Below are 26,328 nucleotides of genomic sequence, written 5' to 3'. Positions count from 1 at the left end.
TCCGGAAGATAAGCCGCGCCCGTTTCTTCTGTTGCCGACATGGAGCACGGTAAGCGGCGCTCAAAAGTGAGGCTTTATTTCACCTTAAAAAAGCCTGGGTCGGCACAGTGCAACACATTTCTTGCACGGGAGGATGCACTACAAATATGACTAAACACCTACGACTGCATGGTGTACAAATTAACAAGGAGTGTCCAGTGGCGTAACTTTGTTTTAAAAGTGGGTGGGACAGGTGGGGTGGGGGTCGGTAATACAATGCTAAATCAGATATATGTACAATAACATGATGTCCAACAATCGATTTAAATAGTACATGGGGTTTAATTTGTCGTTTAATGAGATGTAATACATGTTGTAAGTGCTGAGAATTTTAGTATGAATAAATACATAAATCCGCGGCGCCTATTTAACGTGTACCTTAAAGGTCCAGTGCTAGAACTTTCGTCAAGTGTGTCAGAGGTTCTGGGCTCTAAACCGCACTCGTATAGTTTTTTTTTCTCATCAAAACTGATTATGCTCATCAGTGGTTGTACAGTATATCAAGCAGGGACACGTTTGTGTGCATTATATTTTGTGATTTCACTGGGATGAATGGAGAGTCTCCGCAACGGATTGAAGCGCGCGTCCGAGTGAAGACAGTGCGGTGTGCGCGAGCCACAAGAGAAAAAACACTGTATCCGCGCCACTGATCGCAGCGGCAACGAGCACTTTGATCACTTGATTTAAAAAACACATTTCAGCGCTAGATCGTCTCTTATTTAACAAACGAACGAAATGAATGCTCTGCTAGTTAACTGGAGATGTTTTATTTATATGTATTGGAACATTCGAATCAAAATAAAATTTTCCTCTGTGACATGTTTTGACTCCAGCCCTCAAAGAATCGGAATCGAGAAACGAAAAGAACTGAAATCAAAAGGAAGAATCGGAATCAGAATCGGAATCAGAATCGTTCAAATCAAAACGATGCCCGACCCTATTTTTGGTCCACTTGTATTTCATTAATTTTGTTGTAAAGACATTATAAATAAATACACCTCTAATGCCCCAATGTTTTAAAATCTTACGTGCGGTCACATTCAACATTGTTCAGTGAATGTTTGCTGGCAAAATCCAGTTATTTCATGAGATCGGGAATTTCCGCCAATGGCCGAAAGATTTTCCCATGCAGATTTCGCAACGGGTTAAAGTTGATCATGCAGATTTCGCAACGGGTTAAAGTTGATCATGCAGATTTTTCGCGCCGACCAACAGAAAGCTCATTACCAAATCTCAAAAAGTTTGTGCAAGACACAAACTGGAAATAAAACGAGCAAAGCATGGGTTTTATTATCCCTATGATCAATGTCGTAATTGTCATTGACTGATAGCTGATAAATGATGAACTAAGTGTATTTAGGAGATGATGGACAATAGTATTCATTTAGAGACGCTGGGATCAGTGAAGAGCTAGGCTGAGGGTTCCTCACTTTAAGAGAGATGCTCTCCATATGAGAGGATCCTTGTGATTAGCACGGGATATTAACCCTCCCGCGAGCACACGGGCAATTAAAACAATCATATTTAATTCAATTTCATACTCTCACAACCCCTGGTGCTGCCGCAAGCAGAGCTGTGGATCAGGCAGTGATGAAAATGAAAGTGATTTCCGTACACACATCTACAGCTTTTTTAATGCGCGCCAAGACCATAAAACGGACGGATGAAAACGTCCAAATATCTCGGCCAAATATTGATCATATCAGGTCAGATTGAACATGAAAAAATTCAAGCACACCGCAGTTATCGCATTGTAAGATGTGACAGACCACTAGTTTTTCCCAGTGCGGTTCTCCTCACTCACCGCTCATTTAGCAACTCGCAGGTGTGAGTCTTTAAGATTTAAGACAGTCAGTTAGGCTAATTTACAGATTGCACTGAATGTGTGTGAATGTACCCGTATCTAGCACTCCCAACACAGCACTGACAACCTTCTGTCCCGCTGGGCACAGTAACGGCCACACACACCTCGTGACCTACACAGAGCTGAGCCTTTAACAGCCCCACATGCCTCTTTACCACAAACCACTCCATCAGAGAGAGAGAGAGAGAGAGAGAGAGAGAGAGAGAGAGAGAGAGAGAGAGAGAGAGTCACCTCACAATGTCACCCAGAGTGATTTGTTATGTGCTGGAGGAGAGACAGAAGAGAGCGTGAGAGTTGATGAAATGATTATACAGTGGCAGGAATGGAAGGAGAGATGGTGTGTGTGTGTGTGTGTGTGTGTGTGTGTGTGTGTGTGTGTGTGTGTGTGTGTGTGTGTGTGTGTGTGTGTGTGTGTGTGTGTGTGTGTTGAGAGGAGAGCTTTTGGACAGTCTGCAGATAAGTCTTATTTAACACTTTCAATACGCAGTGGGATGAGGCTCAGCAATACAGAAGGAAAAAAAATGTATAGCTCGATATCTTTTCAGACTTTTTATGATATTTGATATGTATCGTGATATGATCTTTATGTAATTGCTCTGAAATAGCTTAAAAATATGATTTTTCCCCAATTCGAGGTAGTATCCTATCATCCAAACAGACATTGTAGCCAAATATACTCAAGTACAATTAAAAATGAATGCAAGAAGTAAAATACAGTAAAAAGCTATATATATATATTATTATTAATTTCTCTCTAAAGGGAGAGGAGGAATATTTAATTGTACTGATACATAAAGTTAACAAGTAATAAACAGCAATATGTATCTACATATATACGCTACTGTCCAAAAGTTTAGGGTTGATTTATTTTAATTTTTTTTATGGGGTCATCGGATGTCCATTTTCCACAAGTTGGTACGATTCTTTCGGGTCTTCATGTAAAGTGTGTAACATACTGTAGGACAGTAAATACAGGACAGTCCGTCAGCGGTCGTGGGCGGAACATGAGCATTATGACATCATATTGCACAGAAAATCCCAAAATTATTGAGAGCGTTTAGGCTTTTAGAGGATTAAAATAAAAATAAAGGAGTGAATGGATTTTTTTCATTGTATGGTGGTGCTGTCCACACACTGCAAAGACACATTTACATGCAAACATATAAAAGTGAATTTAGCATCCGAGGACCCCTTTAAGTCTATTATGCTTAAAAAAGACTATTAATGAACAAATAAATGCACAGTTAAAACAGTAATGTTACGAAATATTTAACAATTTAAAATAACTTTTCTATTTGAATGTATTTTAAAATATCATTCCTGTGATCAAAGCTGAATTTTCAAAGCATAATTACTCCAGTCTTCAGTGTCACACGATCCTTTATTTCTTATTATTATCAGTGTAGAAAACAATTGTAATGCTTCAAGTATTTACTCTCACTTTTGATCAATTTAATGTACCCTGGCTGAATAAACATTAATTTCTCATATATATAGCATTATCTGTCTCAAAGCTGTTATACACAGTGTTATTTCAGTTTCACCTTTGATTTATATATATATATATATCTGTTTCTTCTTATTTTGTTAGTTTAGGGTTAATTTATTAAATTATTTATTTTTATTTATTTTTAGTTGAAAAAAATATTATAATAGTGCATCCAATTAAACATATTTAACTTATTAAGTATTCTGTAATATAAAGCAAGTTTACTGTAAGAATAGTAAAAAGAAAATGAATCCCTGATAATATCTGCAACAATTATCAGCCTAATCAGACAAACTTAATTGTCAAATAATTATACAGTCATGATATCCCTAAAAATAGATCCCCAAAAGGGCTTTCATTAAAATGTTCTTTCATTATCTCAAACATCGCAAAGATACACATACACGGCAAAGCAGTGATCTTGTGTATTTGTCATGAGTGGGTCGGTCACACACATGCACGAACGGCCACATGAAAGGGCACAACTGCAATTAAACAAATCCTGACCTGCCTTTGGACACACACACACACACACACACACTCCGATATCTCCCCTAACCCACTGCTCATTTCCTGTGCCCCCTCGCTCTGTCTACGGATGTGTGTGTGTGTGTGTGTGTGTGTGTGTGTGTGTGTGTGTGTGTGTGTGTGTGTGTGTGTGTGTGTGTGTGTGTGTGTGTGTGTGTGTGTGTGTGTGTGTGTGTGTGTGTGTGTGTGTGTGTGTGTGTGTTTAATCTTGCCTTGACGTCTTATGTTTCTCGAGTCTCTGCAATTTTCCCTCAGCTTTCATCTCCATGTTCACTACGGTCAGATCATTTCCAAAAAGGGCCACACACTTCTGATCTCTCTCTCTCACACACACACACACACACACATCTGAATAGCTCTCAGATCAGAGGCTTGCGCTCTAACTCTGGGTGTAAACGCAGTGCCACTCAGCAGCCTCCTCCTGTGATTGACATGTGTCAGTCATGCTGTGTGATGTTTGGGGTTGCTTGTTTTGACCATGATCTGCATCCTCAGCATTATAGAATCAGTTTCTACTCTTAGTTTCTGAGACATGTTTCATTAGTAACCAAAAATAATTCTGGGTAAAACAGAAGATCAAAAATAGAGATGCACAATATATTAGTGACCACAATCATAATGACCAATACTGCTTTATTCTTTATTAACTACTGGATATTGATTATTTGCATTAGTTTATTTGTTGATTCAGTCTCTATAACAGATTTTAAAGGAAATATACTATACTGTTCGTGATCTATACTCTGCATTAGTGATAGACTAATGCCGTTTTCAGATTCTCAGCATTGGCCAATTAAGATGTTCACTTGGAGCATTAAAGTGCCCCTATTATGCTTTCCCACATATTACCTTTCATGTAGCGTGTACTATAGATGTTTGTGAATGTAAAAGGTCTGCCAAGATCAAAGTACAGATAAATGGAGTAACTGACTCCCAAAAGAAAAAAACATCCTGAACAGCTGAAACGAGTCGTTCGGTCTTACTTCTTACGTAGGTTTGTAACACATTTGCATAATGCCAGTCTATGATCTTCATTGGCTGCCCAGGAACAACATACCGTAAAACTTCAAATAATAGCCGAGTCCCAAATAGACGCCTGTCTCTTTTACACGCCTGGTGTGGCTACAGGTTTGGATAAATAAAGGCCGGTCTCAAATAGAGGCCGGGTCTGTTTTTTATTTTCGGGTTATATTTAATCTTCTAAAACCCGTCAAATCGTCTGTTTAAGCCAGTTCTGTGGTGCAGATTGCGCACGCTAAAGTGCTGATTAGATGTTCATGAACGATTGCGTCTGTCACGTGACGACTCATCACTATGGCAACACATCAAAGAGGTTCACGAACTTTCTTTTAGTCTTCAGTTTTTCTAAATGCGTTTCTCTCAATACCACCATGGCGACAAAGAGAAAGAAGTATGATTTGACATTTAAGCTGACAGTTGTCAAATTTGCCGAACAAAATTCGGGAGAAGCAGCGGCAAGACATTTCTCGGTTGATCCAAAGAGGGTGCGAGAATGGCGTAAAAATAAAGCTGAACTGCAACGTCTGTCCGAGGAAGATGACAAAAGGGCCAGACTGCGAGGTGGAGGGAGGAAGAAGGCCAGTGAAGAGCTGGAGGTGAGCGTGTGCGAGTGGATCCACAGCATGCGGGCAAAGCATCTCAGAGTCTCACGTAAAATGATCAGGGCCAAGGCAAAAGAAGTGTATGCAACAGTGAGTGACGGCAGGGATGAGGAGAGTTTTACTGCGAGCGCTGGTTGGCTGGACAAATTCCTGAAGTGCAACGACTTTTCGGTCAGAAGACGCACAACTGTGGCCCAGAAAGACGCCAGGCACTTTACTGAGAAACTGGTGAATTTTGTCACATATACAACGCGGATTATTAAGGAAAAGAAAATACAGCCGAAAAACATTATAGCCATGGATGAAACAGCGGTGTGGTTTGATATGGTGGGCTCTACAACGGTGGATGCGAGAGGTGCGCGCAGTGTTCCACTGAAAACCACAGGTCATGAGAAGAGTCACTTAACTGTGGTGTTAGCTGCGAAAGCAGACGGGACCAAATTGAAACCTTACGTTGTTTTTAAAGGGGGGATCAAGGAGGTGAAATCAATGCAAAACATCAGTGGCGTGGTGGTGGCCACGTCCAAAAATGGATGGATGAACGAGGAGCTGACTGCAGACTGGCTTCAGAGAGTGGTGGGAAAGCTCAACTTCGCCCCTCGTCTCCTAGCCTGGGATTCATATCGCTGTCATATCAGCGCAGCGACCAAAGCTGAGCTCAAAAGGGGCTACAATATAACCACGGCTGTGATACCCGGTGGCTGTACAAAGTACATACAGGCACCTGACGTCGTATGGAACCAACCATTCAAAGCCAGCCTGCACGAGTCATATGACAACTGGATGGCAGGGGATGTGGACAAGGAGTACACCGCTGGAGGAAATATGAGGGCCCCAGCTCGCCGCTTGTTGGTTGCCTGGGTACTTCAAGCGTGGGAAAAGCTGGATACGGAGCGGCTAAAAAATTCCTTTAAGGTTCGCTTGTGTGTGTGCGCGCGCGCGGTGCGTGTGTGTGTGTGTGTGTGTGTGAGAGAGAGGAGAGATCATATATTTCATTAACTTCGGGATGTTGTCCTTAGGTATGTGGCCTGACAGTAGCTTCTGATGGAAGCGAGGATCACCTTATCCATTGTTTCAAAGAGGGAGAGCCCTGCGCATCTGGGCGGGAACTGTTAGTGCAAACAAGGCAGGCAGAGTTAGCGGAGGCCGGAGAGGGAGAAGTGGAGGAGAGCGACGAGGAGGAGGAATTCGCCAATGAACTTGTTGTTGAGGATCGCGGAGATGATGATAGTGATGAATAGGGTAATTTTGTATCACTGCAGTTGTTTTACAGGGTAGCCTTCATTATTTATTGTTAATGTGTTTCGGGCAACAAGTTCATAGGCTCGATGAATACCGGTATTACCGGTAACTTATATTGTTCTGCCCATTGCTGTCACATCGTTTTTTTTTTATGCTGCCAATAATTTAAGACACTTCTTACATTAACTGATTTGTTAAACACATTCGAATTATAAATAAAAAGTAATATAATGTGGTAACCTTCTACTGTCATGCTTGAACATCTCAACACTAAATTAAAGGCCCGTCTCATATAGACGCCTGTCTCAAATAAAAGCCTGTGCAGTTCGGCGATTTGGGAAAATAAAAGCCCGGGCTATTATTTGAAGTTTTACGGTATGTGTCTTATGTGACGAATAATAATAATAAGCTGAATAAATAAGCTTTCCATTGATGTATGGTTTGTTAGGATAGGACAATATTTGGCAACTATTTGAACATCTGGAATCTGAGGGTGCAAAAAAATCAAAACATTGAGAAAATCGCCTTTAAAGTTGTGCATTTATGTTCACGATTCACTCTAAGGTAGGAAATTTACTAAATATCTTCATGGAACAAGATCTTCACTTAATATCCTAATGATTTTAGGCATAAAGGAAAAATGGATAATTTTGACCCGTACAATGTATTGTTGGTTATTGCCACAGATATACCCGTGCGGCTCGTGACTGGTTTTGTGATCCAGGGTCACATATACTTTGACCCTCAAACACTGTAGTTGTAGCTGAGACTGGAAGAGTTTGATTCGTGTTGTTCATGTGGAGATGACGCTGTTTTCTGCGCTGTGGAAGCAAATCCACTTTGATGCACTTTCAAAAGGATGAGGACTTGCGAGAAAACCCCCCCGGAAAAACCAATGCCATCATTACTGTTTGCATCACTGTGTATCAAGTGCTGAGGAAGATCCGGAGCTGAACTTCAGATAATAGACATTTCGTTTCCGACACACTGTAAGTAATTGACCAATCAGAGCGGAGTGGACCAATCACAACAGACTGGGTCATCTGACCAATCAGAGCGGAGTGGACCAATCAAAACTGACTGGGTCATCTGACCAATCAGAGCAGAGCAGAGTAGTTTTGTTGTCTGCCATTTCAAATGCACAAGCTCTTTAAAGTTGGGTGGATTCAGATTGGCTGTCAATATTTTTATCAGCTGGAAAATATCATTTTGAAAGAGATTCCAACGATACTGTTCCTCTGTGTCGTTATCGCTATACTATAGTTTACACTAGTACTGAGTAATAATAACTAACAACATGAACTTACTATAGGGTTAGGGTTCGGTTTAGGGTTAGTTGCATGTAATTATGAATAATTTACTGTTATTAATATGGTAAGTACATGTAACATACACGTGTGTGTGTGTGTGTGTGTGTGTGTGTGTTAAATATATAACAATATCAGAAATTGACTGGCCATAACATAAAAAATTAATGTTTTGAATGGCATTAGTCAGAATTCCTGCATGTGCATGATCACAGCTTACCCTCTTTCTGCTGAGTCGTGGTGGGCGTCTGAGTCTCCTTGGTGTAGGACACCACCTCTTTGGGTGGGAAATCCACGTGGGTCGTCTTCGCCATAGCCAACTTCAGAGGACCACGTCTGGGAGAGCGCACAAACACACACAAGTCATTCGGAGGAACTGTGCACACACTGCTCAAACATACTTCACACAGGCTTTCAATAAAATGCTGCTGTCTATGTAGAAGAAAGGTTTTTTTTTTACTTGATGATACATTGGTAGAGAAAATAGATAAAAAGGCCTGTTCCCTTTTGCCAAAAACACTCATAATGCACTTTTGATTTTGGCGCCACTCTCCTGTTGATCCGATTCTCTGTGGGCAGGAATACAAAATTGCAGAAGTTCGATCTGTACTTTTAATAAAAGTCCAGTTCAGTTGTATTTTTACAACTACCGACATTGTTAAAATTCAGCTAATTTATCCTTTAAAGCCTCATTTACACCTAGTAGCAGCCCTCTCAGCTGATCCGATCATAAGTGAACAATCACAGTCCAATGAGTCTCAGGCCGTGTACAGCTGGTGTTAAGATGCGTTTTGGTCGATCGGATCACAAGTGGACATCGCTAAATACAGGAGTAAACGGGTCTAAAGCATTTTGAGCTTGTTCACTATTGACCAGTTCTAGAGGTAGAAGAAAACACATTCGACCGGATTCCTTTTCGTAGTGTAAACACTCATGTGATCGAATGTGTTCAAACAGCCACAAAACACCGTCTACTCTCCGTCTACTGATCTAATGAGTAACATTATGAGAAGAGCTCTAGCCAGACGGGGTTTAAACTTAATCAGCTGAAGACCCAAGTTTGGTTTGAAGATGACACGCGCACCAAACACAATGTTCTCTCGCCATTCCTGTCTTTTGTCTATCAGAGCCTAAACTAAAGCTGATGATCTCCGTAGGTTTTTCCATCGTCTCCGTGTGCGTTCATATGTAAATTTCATGAGCTTATTTTGTCAAATAAGTAAAAAATTTGCATTTACTCTCCCATAGACCCTCCCCTCGAAGAAATCAGGACAGAAGTGTATGAAAGTGGACAAAAGAGATGGATTACAACACCAGGTGTGAACGGGAATGTCTCCCTCGTCTACTTGTGATCGACTAAAACGCATCTTAATAAACAGGGCCTAAGAAAAGCATTGTGATCCAATCCCCCCCTACCACATGTATAGGTGACTAGAAATGCATGTAACATTCTGACAATGGTGGACACACTTGACTTCAATTTGTTACTCATGATCTTAAAAGGCTTTTAGTTAAAAGCAAAAAATTACCTTTGTACATAAATATAACCGGTCTATAAATGAATTTCAAACAAAAGCAAAAACCAAATTACATTTTTTTTAATTAATTAATTAATTTTAATGGAAAAGTTGGACCGGGTTGTGAAGGAAAAGTTGCCAACAGTGCACTTGGGAACTCCTTCAATACTGTTGGAAAAGCTTGCTTTATACAGATAGTTTTGATTTGTTTAACATTTTTGGAAATGATATATGATCAAATATATATATATACATATATATATATAATTAATGACACACACACACGTGTCATTTCATAATTTTGATGATTTTACTATTATTCTAAGGCCTGGTTTCACAGACAGGATTAGGCCTTATTAGATTTATTGGGACATGTAAGTAGCTTTTATAAGCATGCCTTAGAAAAACATTACTGGTGTTCATCTCGAGACAAAACAGTGGAACTCGCATGATATTTCAAGATCTGTCCGTTAACAGCTCAAACATGCATTTTAGTCTGGGACTAGGCTTAACCCATGTCTGTGAAACCGGGGGTAAAATATTAACATTAATGAATAAATACTACATATGTGTGTCCAAACTATTGCCATGTAGTGTCAACATGCACCAAACTCACAGAATCACTCCCAGATGTTCATACAGGTGTAAATGTCCTCTGGAAATCTCACTTTATACGTCTGGTTACATTTACATGCACATCTGTGTGGCATTTACAACATCTCGCTCTCCTGCCGTTGATCTACAGTGTGAATCCCTGCTCATGATCATATGCCTCTACAGGTTTTGAAAGAGTGAAGGAGAAAGAGCAGAAAGTGTGCAGTACCCCAGCTCAGAGTGAAGCAGAAGAGTGGAGGGGTCACAGTCCCAGTGCAGAGTCCTGTTAGTGCCAGAGCCACGGGACAGGGTTACAGACAGACACACACACAGGTTGTTATAGAAAAGTTGGTAAAAAACACAATGTTAGGACACTTCAGAGCAGTTAAGAGACACAAGCAGAAAAGCTTCTATACACACACACATACACACACACACACACACACACACAGAAACAGATGTCCATGTAGTTCTATGTTTCTAAAGGAATTCTGATGTCCAGGAGATATGGATAATGTTATTACATTATCACCTGATCACAATTATTTGTGACCCTGGACCACAAAACCAGTAACATGAGTCAATTTTAATATTTAATATTTGGCTGAGATACAACTATTTGAAAATCTGGAATCTGAGGGTGAAAAAATTGAGAGAATCTCCTTTAAAGTTGAACATTTATGTTCACGATTGTGCAGCATTCACTCACAAAAATAAATGTTTTATATATTTACGGAAGGAAATGTACTAAATATCTTCATGGAACATGATCTTTACTTAATATCCTCATGATTTTTGGCATAAAATAAAAATGTATAATTTTGACCCATACAATGTTTTGTTGGCTATTGCCACAAATATACCCGTGCGACTCGTGACTGGTTTTGTGATCCAGGGTCACATATGAGACAATACCATATACCTTAAATGACACCATCATAGATGTACCATAAATACGCGAATTTTAAGTAAATACTAGAAATGCCATCAAACTCATGTTTCATGTTACCAGATACAGTAGTGCATATTATTTGGTCACTAAATTGGTGCAATGTTCGACCAAAAAGCTGTCCATCACCTTAATAACTGTCTAAAGTAAGACCACACAGCAGATAAAAATACATGTGGAGATTTGGGGTTGTCACAATTGGTTAGTTTTAGGGGGCTGACACCTTTAGGGGTCTTTAGGGGTCTGAGACATTTAGGGGTCTGACACCTTTAGGGGTCTGAGACCTTTAGGGGTCTTTAGGGGTCTGAGACCTTTAGGGGTCTTTAGGGGTCTGAGACCTTTAGGGGTCTTTAGGGGTCTGAGACCTTTAGGGGTCTTTAGGGGTCTGAGACCTTTAGGGGTCTTTAGGGGTCTGAGACCTTTAGGGGTCTTTAGGGGTCTGAGACCTTTAGGGGTCTTTAGGGGTCTGAGACCTTTAGGGGTCTGAGACCTTTAGGGGTCTTTAGGGGTCTGAGACCTTTAGGGGTCTGAGACGTTTAGGGGTCTTTAGGGGTCTGAGACCTTTAGGGGTCTTAGACCTTTAGGGGTCTTTAGGGGTCTGACACCTTTAGGGGTCTGACACCTTTAGGGGTCTGAGACCTTTAGGGGTCTGACACCTTTAGGGGTCTGAGACCTTTAGGGGTCTTTAGGGGTCTGAGACCTTTAGGCGTCTTTAGGGGTCTGAGACCTTTAGGGGTCTGAGACCTTTAGGGGGCTGACACCTTTAGGGGTCTGAGACCTTTAGGGGTCTTTAGGGGTCTGAGACCTTTAGGGGTCTTTAGGGGTCTGAGACCTTTAGGGGTCTTTAGGGGTCTGAGACCTTTAGGGGTCTTTAGGGGTCTGAGACCTTTAGGGGTCTTTAGGGGTCTGAGACCTTTAGGGGTATTTAGGGGTCTGAGACCTTTAGGGGTCTGAGACCTTTAGGGGTCTGAGACCTTTAGGGGTATTTAGGGGTCTGAGACCTTTAGGGGTCTTTAGGGGTCTGACACCTTTAGGGGACTTTAGGGGTCTGACACCTTTAGGGGACTTTAGGGGTCTGAGACCTTTAGGGGTCTTTAGGGGTCTGAGACCTTTAGGGGTCTTTAGGGGTCTGAGACCTTTAGGGGTCTTTAGGGGTCTGAGACCTTTAGGGGTCTTTAGGGGTCTGAGACCTTTAGGGGTCTTTAGGGGTCTGAGACCTTTAGGGGTCTTTAGGGGTCTGAGACCTTTAGGGGTCTGAGACCTTTAGGGGTCTTTAGGGGTCTGAGACCTTTAGGGGTCTGAGACGTTTAGGGGTCTTTAGGGGTCTGAGACCTTTAGGGGTCTTTAGGGGTCTGACACCTTTAGGGGTCTGACACCTTTAGGGGTCTGAGACCTTTAGGGGTCTGACACCTTTAGGGGTCTGACACCTTTAGGGGTCTTTAGGGGTCTGAGACCTTTAGGCGTCTTTAGGGGTCTGAGACCTTTAGGGGTCTGAGACCTTTAGGGGGCTGACACCTTTAGGGGTCTGAGACCTTAAGGGGTATTTAGGGGTCTGAGACCTTTAGGGGTCTTTAGGGGTCTGAGACCTTTAGGGGTCTTTAGGGGTCTGAGACCTTTAGGGGTCTTTAGGGGTCTGAGACCTTTAGGGGTATTTAGGGGTCTGAGACCTTTAGGGGTCTGAGACCTTTAGGGGTCTGAGACCTTTAGGGGTATTTAGGGGTCTGAGACCTTTAGGGGTCTTTAGGGGTCTGACACCTTTAGGGGACTTTAGGGGTCTGAGACCTTTAGGGGTCTTTAGGGGTCTGAGACCTTTAGGGGTCTTTAGGGGTCTGAGACCTTTAGGGGTCTTTAGGGGTCTGAGACGTTTAGGGGTCTGAGACGTTTAGGGGTCTTTAGGGGTCTGAGACCTTTAGGGGTCTTTAGGGGTCTGACACATTTAGGGGTCTTTAGGGGTCTGACACCTTTAGGGGTCTTTAGGGGTCTGAGACCTTTAGGGGTCTTTAGGGGTCTGAGACCTTTAGGCGTCTTTAGGGGTCTGAGACCTTTAGGGGTCTTTAGGGGTCTGAGACCTTTAGGGGTCTTTAGGGGGCTGAGACCTTTAGGGGTCTAACACCTTTAGGGGTCTGAGACCTTTAGGGGGCTGACACCTTTAGGGGTCTGAGACCTTTAGGGGTCTTTAGGGGTCTGAGACTAGGGCTGCACGATTTCGGCCAAAATGATAATCACGATTATTTTGATCAATATTGAGATCACGATTAATTATCACGATTATTTGTTGATTTGTCCCATAGGCTAATTATAACTGCTTTTTACATCCATATTGTGCTACATTTCCTGCTAATGTACAAATATGTGCATCAAAATAAAATGGGTCCTCTTATTCACCAAAATTCAGTGCATCTCCAGAATAAATCAAAATAAATCATTTATTAATATTTTAAATTGTATTTATATTTTATATACATTGTATTTATAATAATTATTAGGATAGACTAGAGATATTATCTTCTGTTATAATTATTATTAGGCCTACCTATTATTACATGGCTTGGTTAAATTCTAATGTAGAATGCAGTCTGTTATTTCTTGATAACACACTGTTGCCATGAAAAACAGAGCGTTGTCATGGACACGGAAGCAATACAATCGTTCTTAAATCAATACACTCCTTTTTAAATCAATATTTTGTGTCAAATTATTGATTTATTTGGAAGGTAGCCATGTAAGCGGGATCCCGATGTCAGTGAATAAAATTCTGTCATTGTTATTTGAAAAGTCTCTTGTTATTTGAAGTCTCTCGCGCACTATCGCTCACGCGCAGACACACGCGTGCGGTCTCTCTCGCGCACTATTGCTCGTGCCCAGACACACTCGGTCTCTCGCGCACTATTGCTCGCGCGCAGACACACTCCGTCTCATCTCGCCCAGTCCGCTTTGCTTTTGTCCAGTCCGGCAAAACATTCAAGTTTCTACATCTAGAAACTAAGCTGTGCGGTGCAGGGAACAACTCTGATTATTGGCTCGTCATGGAGCCAGCGCTAGATTGGCTTTGCAAAAAAAAAAAAAACTTTCATATGGAGCGTTCTATGAACAGAATGACGCATTTAAAATATCGCACGATCACGCGAATTTGATCGTGGGAAGCCAAAATCGTAATCGTGATTAAAATTCGATTAATTGTGCAGCCCTATCTGAGACCTTTAGGGGTCTTTAGGGGTCTGAGACCTTTAGGGGTCTTTAGGGGTCTGAGACTTTTAGGGGTCTTTAGGGGTCTGAGACCTTTAGGGGTCTTTAGGGGTCTGAGACCTTTAGGGGTCTTTAGGGGTCTGAGACCTTTAGGGGTCTTTAAGGGTCTGACACCTTTAGGGGTCTTTAGGGGTCTGAGACCTTTAGGGGTATTTAGGGGTCTGACACCTTTAGGGGTCTTTAGGGGTCTGAGACCTTTAGGGGTCTTTAGGGGTCTGAGACCTTTAGGGGTCTTTAGGGGTCTGAGACCTTTAGGGGTCTGACACCTTTAGGGGTCTGAGACCTTTAGGGGTCTGACACCTTTAGGGGTCTTTAGGGGGCTGACACCTTTAGGGGACTTTAGGGGTCTGAGACCTTTAGGGGTCTTTAGGGGTCTGACACCTTTAGGGGACTTTAGGGGTCTGACACCTTTAGGGGACTTTAGGGGTCTGACACATTTAGGGGTCTTTAGGGGTCTGACACCTTTAGGGGACTTTAGGGGTCTGACACCTTTAGGGGACTTTAGGGGTCTGACACCTTTAGGGGACTTTAGGGGTCTGACACCTTTAGGGGACTTTAGGGGTCTGACACCTTTAGGGGACTTTAGGGGTCTGACACCTTTAGGGGACTTTAGGGGTCTGACACCTTTAGGGGACTTTAGGGGTCTGACCTTTTTTCAGGAGCTCCGAGTATGGTTCATTTTAAAGTCAACATGAAATTAAATCAGCCACCGTTAAAAAGAGCGAGTGACAAGCCAAAAAGGAAAGTAGCACAAGAGGTGTTTACATTATGATGAAAGATTAAAAAAAAAAAAAAAATTCTATAGCTATTGATGAAACTTCCCTCAGCTGGTGTATAATGTGTTGTGTGCGATGAAGCTTCTAGCTGAGCAGCAGTGCAGGCTCTGAAACTACAGTCTTTGCTTTCTTCTATTAAGACAGTGGGGCATGAAATAGCCTTCATCTCTCAAAAGAACAACACTGATGCGAATCTAGACATTATTTTTGGCCATTTATGATAGAAAAAGACATTGTATTGTGATTTCTCCACTCCATTAAGGCCCCGATATACTTCAAGTGAAATCGAAAAACGAACTGCCGTGACGTCATTTCGAACTAAATCAGGCCAAAACCAACTTTTTTTGGAGTTTGTTTCTGGAGTTTGAAACAGCTTGCTAAAGTAAACTTTACAGAAAAGTTTGTTCCCGCTGATAAACACTGTTAGCCCGTGGCGATGACATGACAGGAGTGTGTGGCTCTGAGGTGCGCATATGATCTGTCCTGTTGTGTCTCTGGACCGGAGCGAACTGTGTTCAAGTGACGCTAACGTGAAACCAGACTTCATTAGCCCCAATGTTAAGTATATTTACACTGTCTGAATCGTTCCCCGTCCCCTCTATAGTGCACTAAGTGCGATTCACCATGTAGAAAATAGTACATTGTGTGAACAAGTGACCGATTTCAGCCGCAGCATCTATTTATAGTGTAGGGGGCAGAGCTTCAGATTCTAGAGAGCATTTGATTGGACAGAAAATCTGATGAGAAGCTGAACCAAAATCTTTTTTGCGGAAGTGAGAGACTAAGTTTTGAACGCTTATATCTTCTAAATGTAAATTGTGTCATTGTTTTGCGGCACGCTAGCTTATAGATAAGAGTAGGCTAACATATTCATACTAAAAGCCCAAAAAAACTTGAGGACTTTAACTGCTGTTTTCTCACCGCTGTAATTTTGTTGTGTTTATTTTGTTATTGAGAGCAAAGAACACAGCACATATTCATATATGATGAAATAAGCTTGCGTAATTTACATATGAACACACAACCAGAGACGATGGAAAAAACACACGGAGTCGCAAGACCAGCCGAACGCTGTGAGTGTGTGTTAGAAATCAGGAATGGCGAGAGAACATTGTGTGTGGTGCGTGTTTCATCTTCAAACCAAACTTGGGTCTTCAGCTGATTCTTCAGTTCTTTAAACCCCGTCTGGCTAGCGCTCTTCTCATAATGTTACTCATTAGATCAGTAGATGGTGTTTTGTGGCTGTTTGAACACATTCGACCACATGAGTGTTTACACTATGAAAGCAATCCGGTCGAATGTTTTCGGTGGACAAGCTTGAAATGTTTTAGACCCGTTTACTCCTGTATTTAGTGTCGTCCACTTGTGATCCGATCGACCAAAACGCATCTTAACACCAGCTGTACACAGGGCCTGAATGATTGGAGAAATCCTGCATTCATCACCAGAGAGAAGTGTTGTTTTTACTGGAAGGTCCGGTCATGGCATTTTGATTAAACATTATTAGGCTAGTGACAATGCCCTATAATTTTTGCGATACCCCTACCGGAGGTAGAACTAAACCAAATAATGTTTTTCCTTATCTCTAAGGTCTCCCATATATGAAATGGATTCTTGGCTCAAAATATTTTACTGCTAAGATTGTTAAATTAACAGATATTTTTATACACCCAAAACCAAAAAAGGACTAAAATATAGCCTGTCCGTATGGGAGTTAAGGCATAAAAACTAGTGCAGATCAATCACACAAGCTCTGAGAGCTTTGAAACTTGACATATTTGTAGTCAGGAAGTTGCTTTACCTACTAGAAAAGACTGGATGTGAATATCTTGATGTATGGAATAAATAGAGACATATAAACACATACCAAAAATAAGCGGACATACACAAATTGAATATCTATGCCGAATGTTTTCATTTACTTTGTGGTTGCTTTGCCAATGATTAACATATAAACATATATGATGGCTTGTTGGAAAGGTGGGGTTGTGCTGAATCCAGCAATACCAAATATGTAAATATAGCATGATGAATCAGAGTTTTCTGTCACTCAATGTGTGAGGTGTCTAAAATGAAAGATAACGGAACACTGTCATAATAGTCTCATTTAAGATCCATTTAATAATGATACATTTCAAAAGGCACAGTATACTATACAATTCATATGAAACACAGATCAAATAGAATCATGTTAACATTGGAATGGAACACCTTTATTAAAATATGTATATCCATTTGAATTTTGTTTTGGCCAAGTCATTACTGAAAAATAGAAAATAATATTTGTTAGCTTTTTTTCTCTGTCCAGGCCAGCAGTCGAGCCTACACTGCTTACTTCACCCCATTGGTGTGATCTCTGATTAGATAAGAATAAGATATTAGTGCTAGGCTAATGGTTGGATCCAGCAGTAGCTATCTACTTGATTGTCTTTATTGATATCTTCTATAATGTCTTAATAAACAAATATTATGTCATAAGAAAAGGCTGACCTAGCCTAATACAAGTAGCTAAGTAGCTAGTTGTATAAACTACTTAGCCTAGCTAAGACATTACTAAGCCCTCTGACTAATGTTGCATGTGTAATTCAACTTGATTTGCGTTTCAATTAAAATTCTGGGTAACACTTTACAATAAGGTTCGTTAGTTAACATTAGTTAACATGAAATAATGAACTGCACTTATACAGTATTTATTAATCTTTGTTCATGTTAATTTCAACATTTACTAATACTTTATTAAAATCTTATTAACATTAGTTCATGCACTGTAAACTAACATGAACAAACAATGAATAGCTCTATTTCTATTAACTAACGTTAACAAAGATTAACAAATACAATAACAAATATATTGCTCATGGTTAGTTAATGTTAGTTAATGCATTAACTAATGAACCTTATTGTAAAGTGTTACCAAATTCTGAAATGTATATATTTTTTCCTTTTCACTAGTCTCTTGAATTATGGAGAATGTCTTACAGACATTGGATCCAAAGCTTTGTATAATTTGTGGGAAACATTTTGAAAAGGGCAAGAAAAAAGATCCCTATGTCCAAAACCCCACAGTAGATGGCCTCCAACGCATACTTACCCTTGCTCAGCAGAGAGATGATGGTGTCCATAAAACTCTGGCTCCATATACAGATGACATACTTTCCTCCAAAATCAAAGTTTCATATGCATCATGTAGAGCGAACTACTGCAGTAAGACAAAAATCAGTGAGCAGCAGCAAGTTGCAAATGTTGAGAGTGAGAGCACATCTGCACCAAGAAGGCTGAGTAGGGCTGATACAACATCATTTAAAAACGGAGAGATTGTTTCATTTGTGGGAAGGCCAGCTCTAGACCAGAACCTCTGACAGCCATTTCGACTGGTACAGGCGCAAGTACCAGAGACAAGGTCCTTCGGGCAGCTTCTGAAAGGCTTGATGAAGAAGTACATCTTCGAATTCTTTCATGCCCAGATCTCTTTGCATATGATGCAAAATACCATAAAATGTGCCTTGCACACTACATCTCTGAACGAAATATAGCAGCTGCCAGACGAAGAAAATAATCAGAAAAGCAGACCAATGTCTATGACAAAGCGTTTATTAAGCTCACTGAAGACATTGATAAAACCGTATTGTCCAAATATATGAAAATGAGGACTCTCAACTCTTTGACTGATAGCTATGACAACATACTAAAGACCATTGCTGAGGAAGAAGGTGTGTCCATAGTTCAACACAAGAAATATAGATCCTGGAAACTAAAGGAAAAGCTGATACAGCATTACAAAGACATGCTTGTATTTGTACCACGTCCAGGACAGTCAGATCTGATCTGCTCAGATAGTATGACCATAGGTTGTGCACTGAGGGAAGCTGCTAAACTCACAGAAATAACAGTAGACTGTGAGACAACATTTCCACAGACAAGTCAGAGTCTTTCCGAAATCCAAATATTACACAGGGCTGCAGACATATTGAGGAAAAGCATGGAGCAGGTAGAGCATGACAGTCAATCATATGTCAGCAGTGACCATCTATCACGTCTCCAATGCAGCAAGTATGTACCCAACATCCTGTATGACTTTGTCAACTGGTGTGTTGATTCACCTGCCCACAGAGATTACCAAACATGTGATGATGACCCAGCTTCAAAGGACAATCTGTGTGTTATCGCAATCGGTCATGATCTCATTGGACAGAGCTGTCACATCCATACGCCAATCACACTGGGACTTGCCATTTTGATACATCATGAGTTTGGTAGTAAGACACTCATCAATGAGCTCAGTGCAATGGGGCACTGTGTTTCCTATACAGAGGTTGGGCACTTCCTCACATCTGTGGCAGCAGACCAAATATCAAGGACAGAGAGTGGTGTCTACATCCCAACTGGCCTCACTGGAGTCGCTGAACATGGAATTGTTGATGCAGCCATCGACAACTTTGACCAAAATGAAGACACCCTGGATGGGAAGCATACAACTCATACAACTCATGCTATGGCATCTGTTGTGTTCCGAAGAGGCCAAGTCTCCACAGTAGATAAATGCCTAGCACGGGTTCCACAGAGGTCCCTCACCACCTTAAACACGTTTGATATGAATGGAGATAAACTTGGTACACAAGGCTGGTCACATTCTCATCTAATTGTCAAATGTGATGATACAGATATACTAGTTTTGCTTCTGTACCATTCAAGCAAAGGGATGTTTGGATCATCAGCAGTGTTTATGCACTCTGGACATGGCCTTAAGGAAAGATTCGTCCCTATATTTTTTATCGCTCAGAAGCTTGGAGCAGTGCTTTGTGAGTGTTTACCTGCATGCCACGCCCTCACGGGTTGTGACACCACAAGCAGTTTGTACAAAATTTGGGAAGGCCACTGCCCTCACAAGACTGAAGACCCATCTTTGTGAGTTACAGGAAATGACCAAATTTGGACTCTCTGGTAGCCTGGAAGAGGCTTTGCCTGTGGCAAGAAGGTATGCCCTCCTCCTGTATGGCCAAAAGAAAAAGGTGGATGGGCATCCTTGCACCAACCTGGATGAGCTGAGGTACACACTGGCATCTACCACAGATTTGTCAGCAGCAAATCTACCACCAACAGAAGATGCCTTCCAGCAACATGTGCTGAGAGCCTTGTACCAAACAGCAGTGTGGCGTCACAGCCACCTGGCCAAACTTCTTCTCTGGAACCCAGTTGGTAGAGGGTGGAGGCTCAGAGAAGATGGATGCATTGAACCTGTGATGTTCCAGAAGGCACCAGCACCTAAAGAAGTTAGAGACATCACCCACCTCTACTGTAAAGACGGAAACTGCAACGATGCCACCAAATGCCAGTGTCTTTTAGGGGGGGGGGCTGATCTCAGAATGGCTACCAAAAGCAGTTCATGTTCCAAATGGTTGCTGCTAGAAAATAAACAGCCCGAGAAGAGAGGACTCATCCCCCCTCTGAGTGTTTGTTTTGTTAGATTTCCATTTGTTTGATTTAAGACAGTAATTTAATTTGTATTGTGTGAAGTTAAGTTATAGTTTTATTAAAAGGCTCATTAATAAGAAACTCCAATCCTGACTCCTGGTCTCCTGTTTGTGCTATGGTAAGGTGTTATCTTTCGATTTCAATCTTTGTATCCATATAGTTCAAGGTGCCATGTGAAATGTTTCATTATTAAATGTATCTTATATTTTCATTTCTCAACATTCTTCTCACCAATGATAATGGGCTTTGGACTAAGTTATGTCAGTGTTCCATTTTCTTTCATTTTAGACACCTCACACATTGAGTGACAGAAAACTCTGATTTATCATGCTATATTTATATATTTGGTATTGCTGGATTCAGCACAACCCCACCTTTCAAACAAGCCATCATATATGTTTATATGATAATCCTTGGCAAAGCAACCACAAAGTAAATGAAAACATTCTGCATAGAAATTCAATTTGTGTATGTCCGCTTATTTTTGGTATGTGTTTATATGTCTCTATTTATTCCATACATCAAGATATTCACATCCAGTCTTTTCTAGTAGGTAAAGCAACTTCCTGACTACAAATATGTCAAGTTTCAAAGCTCTCAGAGCTTGTGTGATTGATCTGCACTAGTTTTTATGCCTTAACTCCCATACGGACAGGCTATATTTTAGTAATTTTTTGGTTTTGGGGTGTATAACAATATCTGTTAATTTAACAATCTTAGCAGTAAAATATTTTGAGCCAAGAATCCATTCCATATATGGGAGACCTTAGAGATGAGGAAAAACATTATTTGGTTTAGTTCTACCTCCGGTAGGGGTATCTCAAAAACTAAAGCACTTTTTGACCATTTGTCACTAGCCTATATGAGGTCAAAGCATATAAAAAAAAAAACAACAACAGGCATCAATGACTGGTCCACAATAAATGCATATCTATAATATGCATTCAGAAAAGGGTTCATTTTTATTTCACGCTGACTTTAAAAAGGCAATGAAATCCTTACAGATCCTGACACTAAACCGACCCACATCAGCGGAAGCACAACCTGAGGCTGTGTGTGGTCATGAGTGCATAAGAGCGAGTACGACTGTGACGAGCGAGAATGTGTGTGTGCAGTCGGTAACATGACCTGCATGTGTGTAGGAAGTGGTGAAGTGGTGCGGGATATGAGTGGACACGGAGCCCCGGGGGCATCTGTGTGTGTGTGTGTGTGTGTGTGTGTGTGTGTGTGTGCGCGCTCGTGTGTGTGTGTGTGTGTGTGTGTGTGTGTGCTAGAGAGAGCTTCTGCTGTAATCAGGGGTTAAACACTCTCCACGGCAGCTCTTCACTGCTCCCACAGGTCTTATTCCAGCATAAAAATCTATAACACGTCTATATTCATATTGTTTTACTAGCTGGATGTGGATACTAGCTCATGTGCCTCAGAAAAGCATTGTGGGAAATGCGTGTTCGATTCTAGCCTGTCGTCAGGGAATAGAGATCGCATTTTCCCACTCCAGAATATTTTCCAGTTTCCTCTCTATTTTGACTATCAATAATAAAGAGGCAATATTGTTTTACAACCAGATTTTGTTAAACCCTAAACTTGAATCTGGTACTGATTATTCACAGCTGTCACCTAACAGATGTAATGTAAGGCTGAGCAACATTATAGGCAAAAACATTTAATAACACTGAACTGTTTTTACTATTCTGTAGGTCAAAACCTGGAAAAAAGTTATTTGAACAGGTTTTTGGTTAAACAAGGTCTTTGGTTTACACAAGCTCAGGATATTTTCATGTTTTATTCTACGACATAAAATACATCAGTAATATGGGATTTTTTTTTAAAGTGTCTAAAAGGGCTTGTCGGGGGCATTAAACGTCATCAGCCGAACAGATAAACTCATCTACTAACTAGTCGCTTTCACAGCCTTGCCACAGTTTGTTTATAATCGAGCTCTTGCAAACTCCTCAAACTTTCAGAGAAAATGTTTTTTAAAATAAAGACTGAAAGAGTTGTCAACGGCAGTTGAAGTCATGTGATGTGACCGCAGTGTAGTTCGTTTATGACATGTTTAGCTTTTTACTTCTGCTGTTTGTTTTTAGGTTAGGTTCAAAATTCATAAAAAGTAAATTGTGAAGATTATCGTGATGAACAAAACATGTTTAAAAAAAATCATAAACTTTTGTTGGTCACTCACTGATCATTTCTTACAATAATCCAAAATCGTTTTGCCAAACTTTCAAATTGGCCTACAAAAACCCATCGTCAATGCAGCCCTCCATACAATTACCACTGATTGGAGCTTTTTGCAGTGCATTCTGGGATAGCCTTCTCTGTAGATACGATTCTCCTTTAGAATATGGCTCAGAAGGCCGCATCATCATCATCATTTTGGAACAGCCTTTGCATGAAGAGCACATCTACTGTATGATGCTCTCAAACGCAGACTACATGGGCACGAGGTGTTAGAGAGACCACAGCTAATGTTTTCCTCCTCTCTTCTCAGGGGTTTTCCAGCAGTAAATTCTCTTTTAAGTTACATCTGAAAAACAGCTAATGACAGATGTATTCAGCAGAACCTGCTCAGACCTGCACAGCACAGACACAACCCTTTCCCTGGCGCTTTGTCCTTCATGCAATGTTAAAGCCACACACCTCTCCGCTGCCACATGCGTGATATATATATATGTATACATATATATATATATATAGAGAGAGAGAGAGACAATACCTTGGTCCGGTGGCTCCTTCTCCCGAGTCTTGGCTCCCTGCCTCACTTGGAGTTCCCACAGATTTGGTCGTGGGAGACACGGGTGCAGGAACTAAAGAAAGAGAAAAGGAGATTTTTGCAGATTCAGTTCATTAAAATGACATTTTTGCTCAATGTCTTTTAATGAACTGGTGTTTTGGTGATTTTTATGGGATGCATGTAATACTACACAAAAAAATATAGATATCTGTTAAATGATTATTAGTCTGAGCATCAACAATTTGACCAAGATCATCAATGTTTTTCTATTCCACTTGAACAATATTCTTAATTAAAAGGATTTAGATATAGAAAATGCAATGCTTGATGAAATTGCAGAGACACCATCAAAAGTACTGTGGTGCACTTCTGCCCCCTTGTGTTCAGTCAATCAAGCGCACTACACTGGGTTTCTTCATCTGTTCACCACTCATCGCACAGTCTTGCAGACAGGTTTTGAATATTTGGATGAATAATTTCGGGGCCGAAATAAAATCATCTTCATAGGAATCTATGTGACAAAAGTGGGGTCCCTACTTCCTATATCTCTCTGACTCTGTTTAACAAAAAGAGAAAAATGTGTCCAAGTACATCCTATATCTCTGTGATGCTACCTACTATTTTTTCTATAGAGTCTAAACAATATATTTATTTGACCCAACCGTTTATTGATCAGTGCATGTGTTATTTATAATTATTTTTCCTTTTATCCATGCTGTATTTTAGAAATATTATTTTATATTGTGCAACTTATTTATTCAGCTTTTATTTATGTACTTATTTTTTTTTATTGATTAAACTGGGGTAAGGGATAAAAACTAAAACATGTCACTGCTAAAACTTCATATTTGAAAAAAAACAATAGACGCACACGTGATGGATGCATACGACGAAACATGGATTTCACATCGGATTTAAGTTTGTTAAAATATCAAATATAAAGCTGCCGACTTCAGAAGTCACCTATGAAGAAGTGGTGCGTCACGCATTGCTACACTACTGATAACGGACAATGGATTTGCTTTGCCAAATTTCCGATAATGTGACTGCACTTGTAGGATAAATTATGGCCTAATAATATCCTCCTGGGACCCAAGAATAGACTTTTGTGGACATTATATTTTAGTAAATTTCTCTGACACCATATACATGTCACATGTCACACCTGGGTGTCCTGTGAAGAGCACATTCAGGGCTTTTCAGAGATAGCAAATGTTTGGAGGTTTCACCATGAAAACAACTAATTCTTGGTCTTTCAGAATGCCTGACATTAATTTAGTGATCAAATGTAACACTCTTATGGAAATATGATCATATCTTGTAATTATAATTTAAATCGGACTACTTTTCAAATTGTATTTAATAAACCAACATCTCAGGAAGACGTTATGGGGTTTCAAATCAAAAAACGTCTTTCTGTTACAGAACAGGGCATTGATTTAACACACGTCCACTGTAGAGGACATCAGGACTTAAATCATGTTTATCAGCCGTTTTGGGAGACACAACAAGTGAATATGGAAATAAATTATACATCAATATTACTATGAAATATTAGATATTATTATTAAAATGTTGCTAACTATTACTACAATTATTACACTTCTTTTTTTCATTAAATGTTGCTCCAAGAACACATTATTGTGCAAATTAAATACAGTGTATAGATACATTACATTGAATGGGAATATTAATGTATGGCCATTTTACCCACATATTGCATAAAGTAAAATGGTGTATCAATGCATTACATTATATCTTTCATAACATAGTTGAGAACCATCTTTATACAAATTTTGGTTAAAAAAAAATCCTGAAACCCCAAAATGTATTGGCGATTGAAAAAAAAATCCCATTGCTTTTGTCTATACATATAATTTCATGTTATTTAATTTTTAAATAACAACCGAGTCCTGGTGTCCACTACAGAGGACATAGCATAACATATTAATAAAATATAATTTTTCACAAATGTTTTTTTACCATTTGTTTCTTATGCTCTAAACAATGTGATGAAATAGAAGAAGAAAAAATATTTTAAAAAAAGAAAATATATATAGAAAAGCAAAAATATGTTGTTATTATTGAACATTGGCAGTAAAGGGGTCGTCTCGCTGATACGTAAAGTATTGAGAGTTTGATATCTTAGGATAGGTAAATGTGAAGATCTGAAACTGACACACACACACACACACACACACACACACACACACACACGTAGTGTCCTACCCGCAGGTGTGTCTGACGTGATGCCCATACTCTGCAGAAGAGCATCAGCCTCTCTGCGCTTCTTCTCCAGGTCTGAATCATCCTGCGGTGGGACGGCCTCCTTCTTCAGCTCAGCCTGACACAAACAGAGTCAATCAAACGAACTTTCTATTGTCCCCAAAGGACAAAATCCAGCAATCGGACTCGGTTTACTTCCGCCAGGAACCCTCCCTACAGCATGTACTCAATTTTGACACAAATGGGCTTTATGCACAGCTGCACTACTTCCTGAACTTTAGCCAGCTCCTTTGTTCCCTGTCTGCCATTATTGGACAAACTGATTAATCCAGGTGTGCCTGACCAACAACAATAATCAGACACACCTGGATTAATCAGTGTGTCCAATAATGGCAGACAGGAAACAAAGGAGCTGGCTAAAGTTCAGGAAGTAGTGCAGCTGTGCATAAAGCCCATTGTAGTGTTGCCTGCATTCATCAAGCTCAACCTTGTTTAAGTTATTGTAAGATAAACGAAAAAGTTTCTTTAATTTATGAGAAATATACTTTTTTTTTACTCTACTCATGTACGGTAACGTGCCTGAAAATTCTGGTTCATTGCATAAACAACATTGCTTCATATTACTATGACATTAACCAGTGTAAATATCAAGTATTGTTACTATCGCAGTTATGCACAGTATTTATTTATTTAAAAAGCTGCTTTACTCCATTAATTATACCT

At 40.3% G+C, this 26,328-nt stretch overlaps 1 protein-coding gene across 2 annotated transcripts in view; it reads right to left on the bottom strand.

The window, feature by feature from the left end:
• dync1i2a (dynein, cytoplasmic 1, intermediate chain 2a) overlaps positions 1-26,328 on the bottom strand; it is a 114,440-nt gene that overhangs the window by 37,926 nt on the left and 50,186 nt on the right. The window contains exons 4-7 of one of the 2 annotated variants that reach the window (XM_079619805.1): positions 25,609-25,723; positions 23,362-23,452; positions 10,432-10,485; positions 8,312-8,427 (exon numbers count right to left, since the gene is read on the bottom strand). In XM_079619805.1, the coding sequence (XP_079475931.1) occupies positions 8,312-8,427; positions 10,432-10,485; positions 23,362-23,452; positions 25,609-25,723 (376 nt within the window). The remainder of the gene's footprint in view (positions 1-8,311; positions 8,428-10,431; positions 10,486-23,361; positions 23,453-25,608; positions 25,724-26,328) is intronic. The other variant, XM_079619806.1, reaches the window with a different exon arrangement.

The sequence above is a fragment of the Phoxinus phoxinus genome, assembly GCF_949152265.1.
Source record: "Phoxinus phoxinus genome assembly, chromosome: 7".
NCBI classification, from domain to species: Eukaryota; Metazoa; Chordata; class Actinopteri; order Cypriniformes; family Leuciscidae; genus Phoxinus; species Phoxinus phoxinus.
The sequence above is the reverse complement of the archived record's forward strand: the minus strand, read 5'-3'. Positions and strand labels throughout refer to the sequence as shown.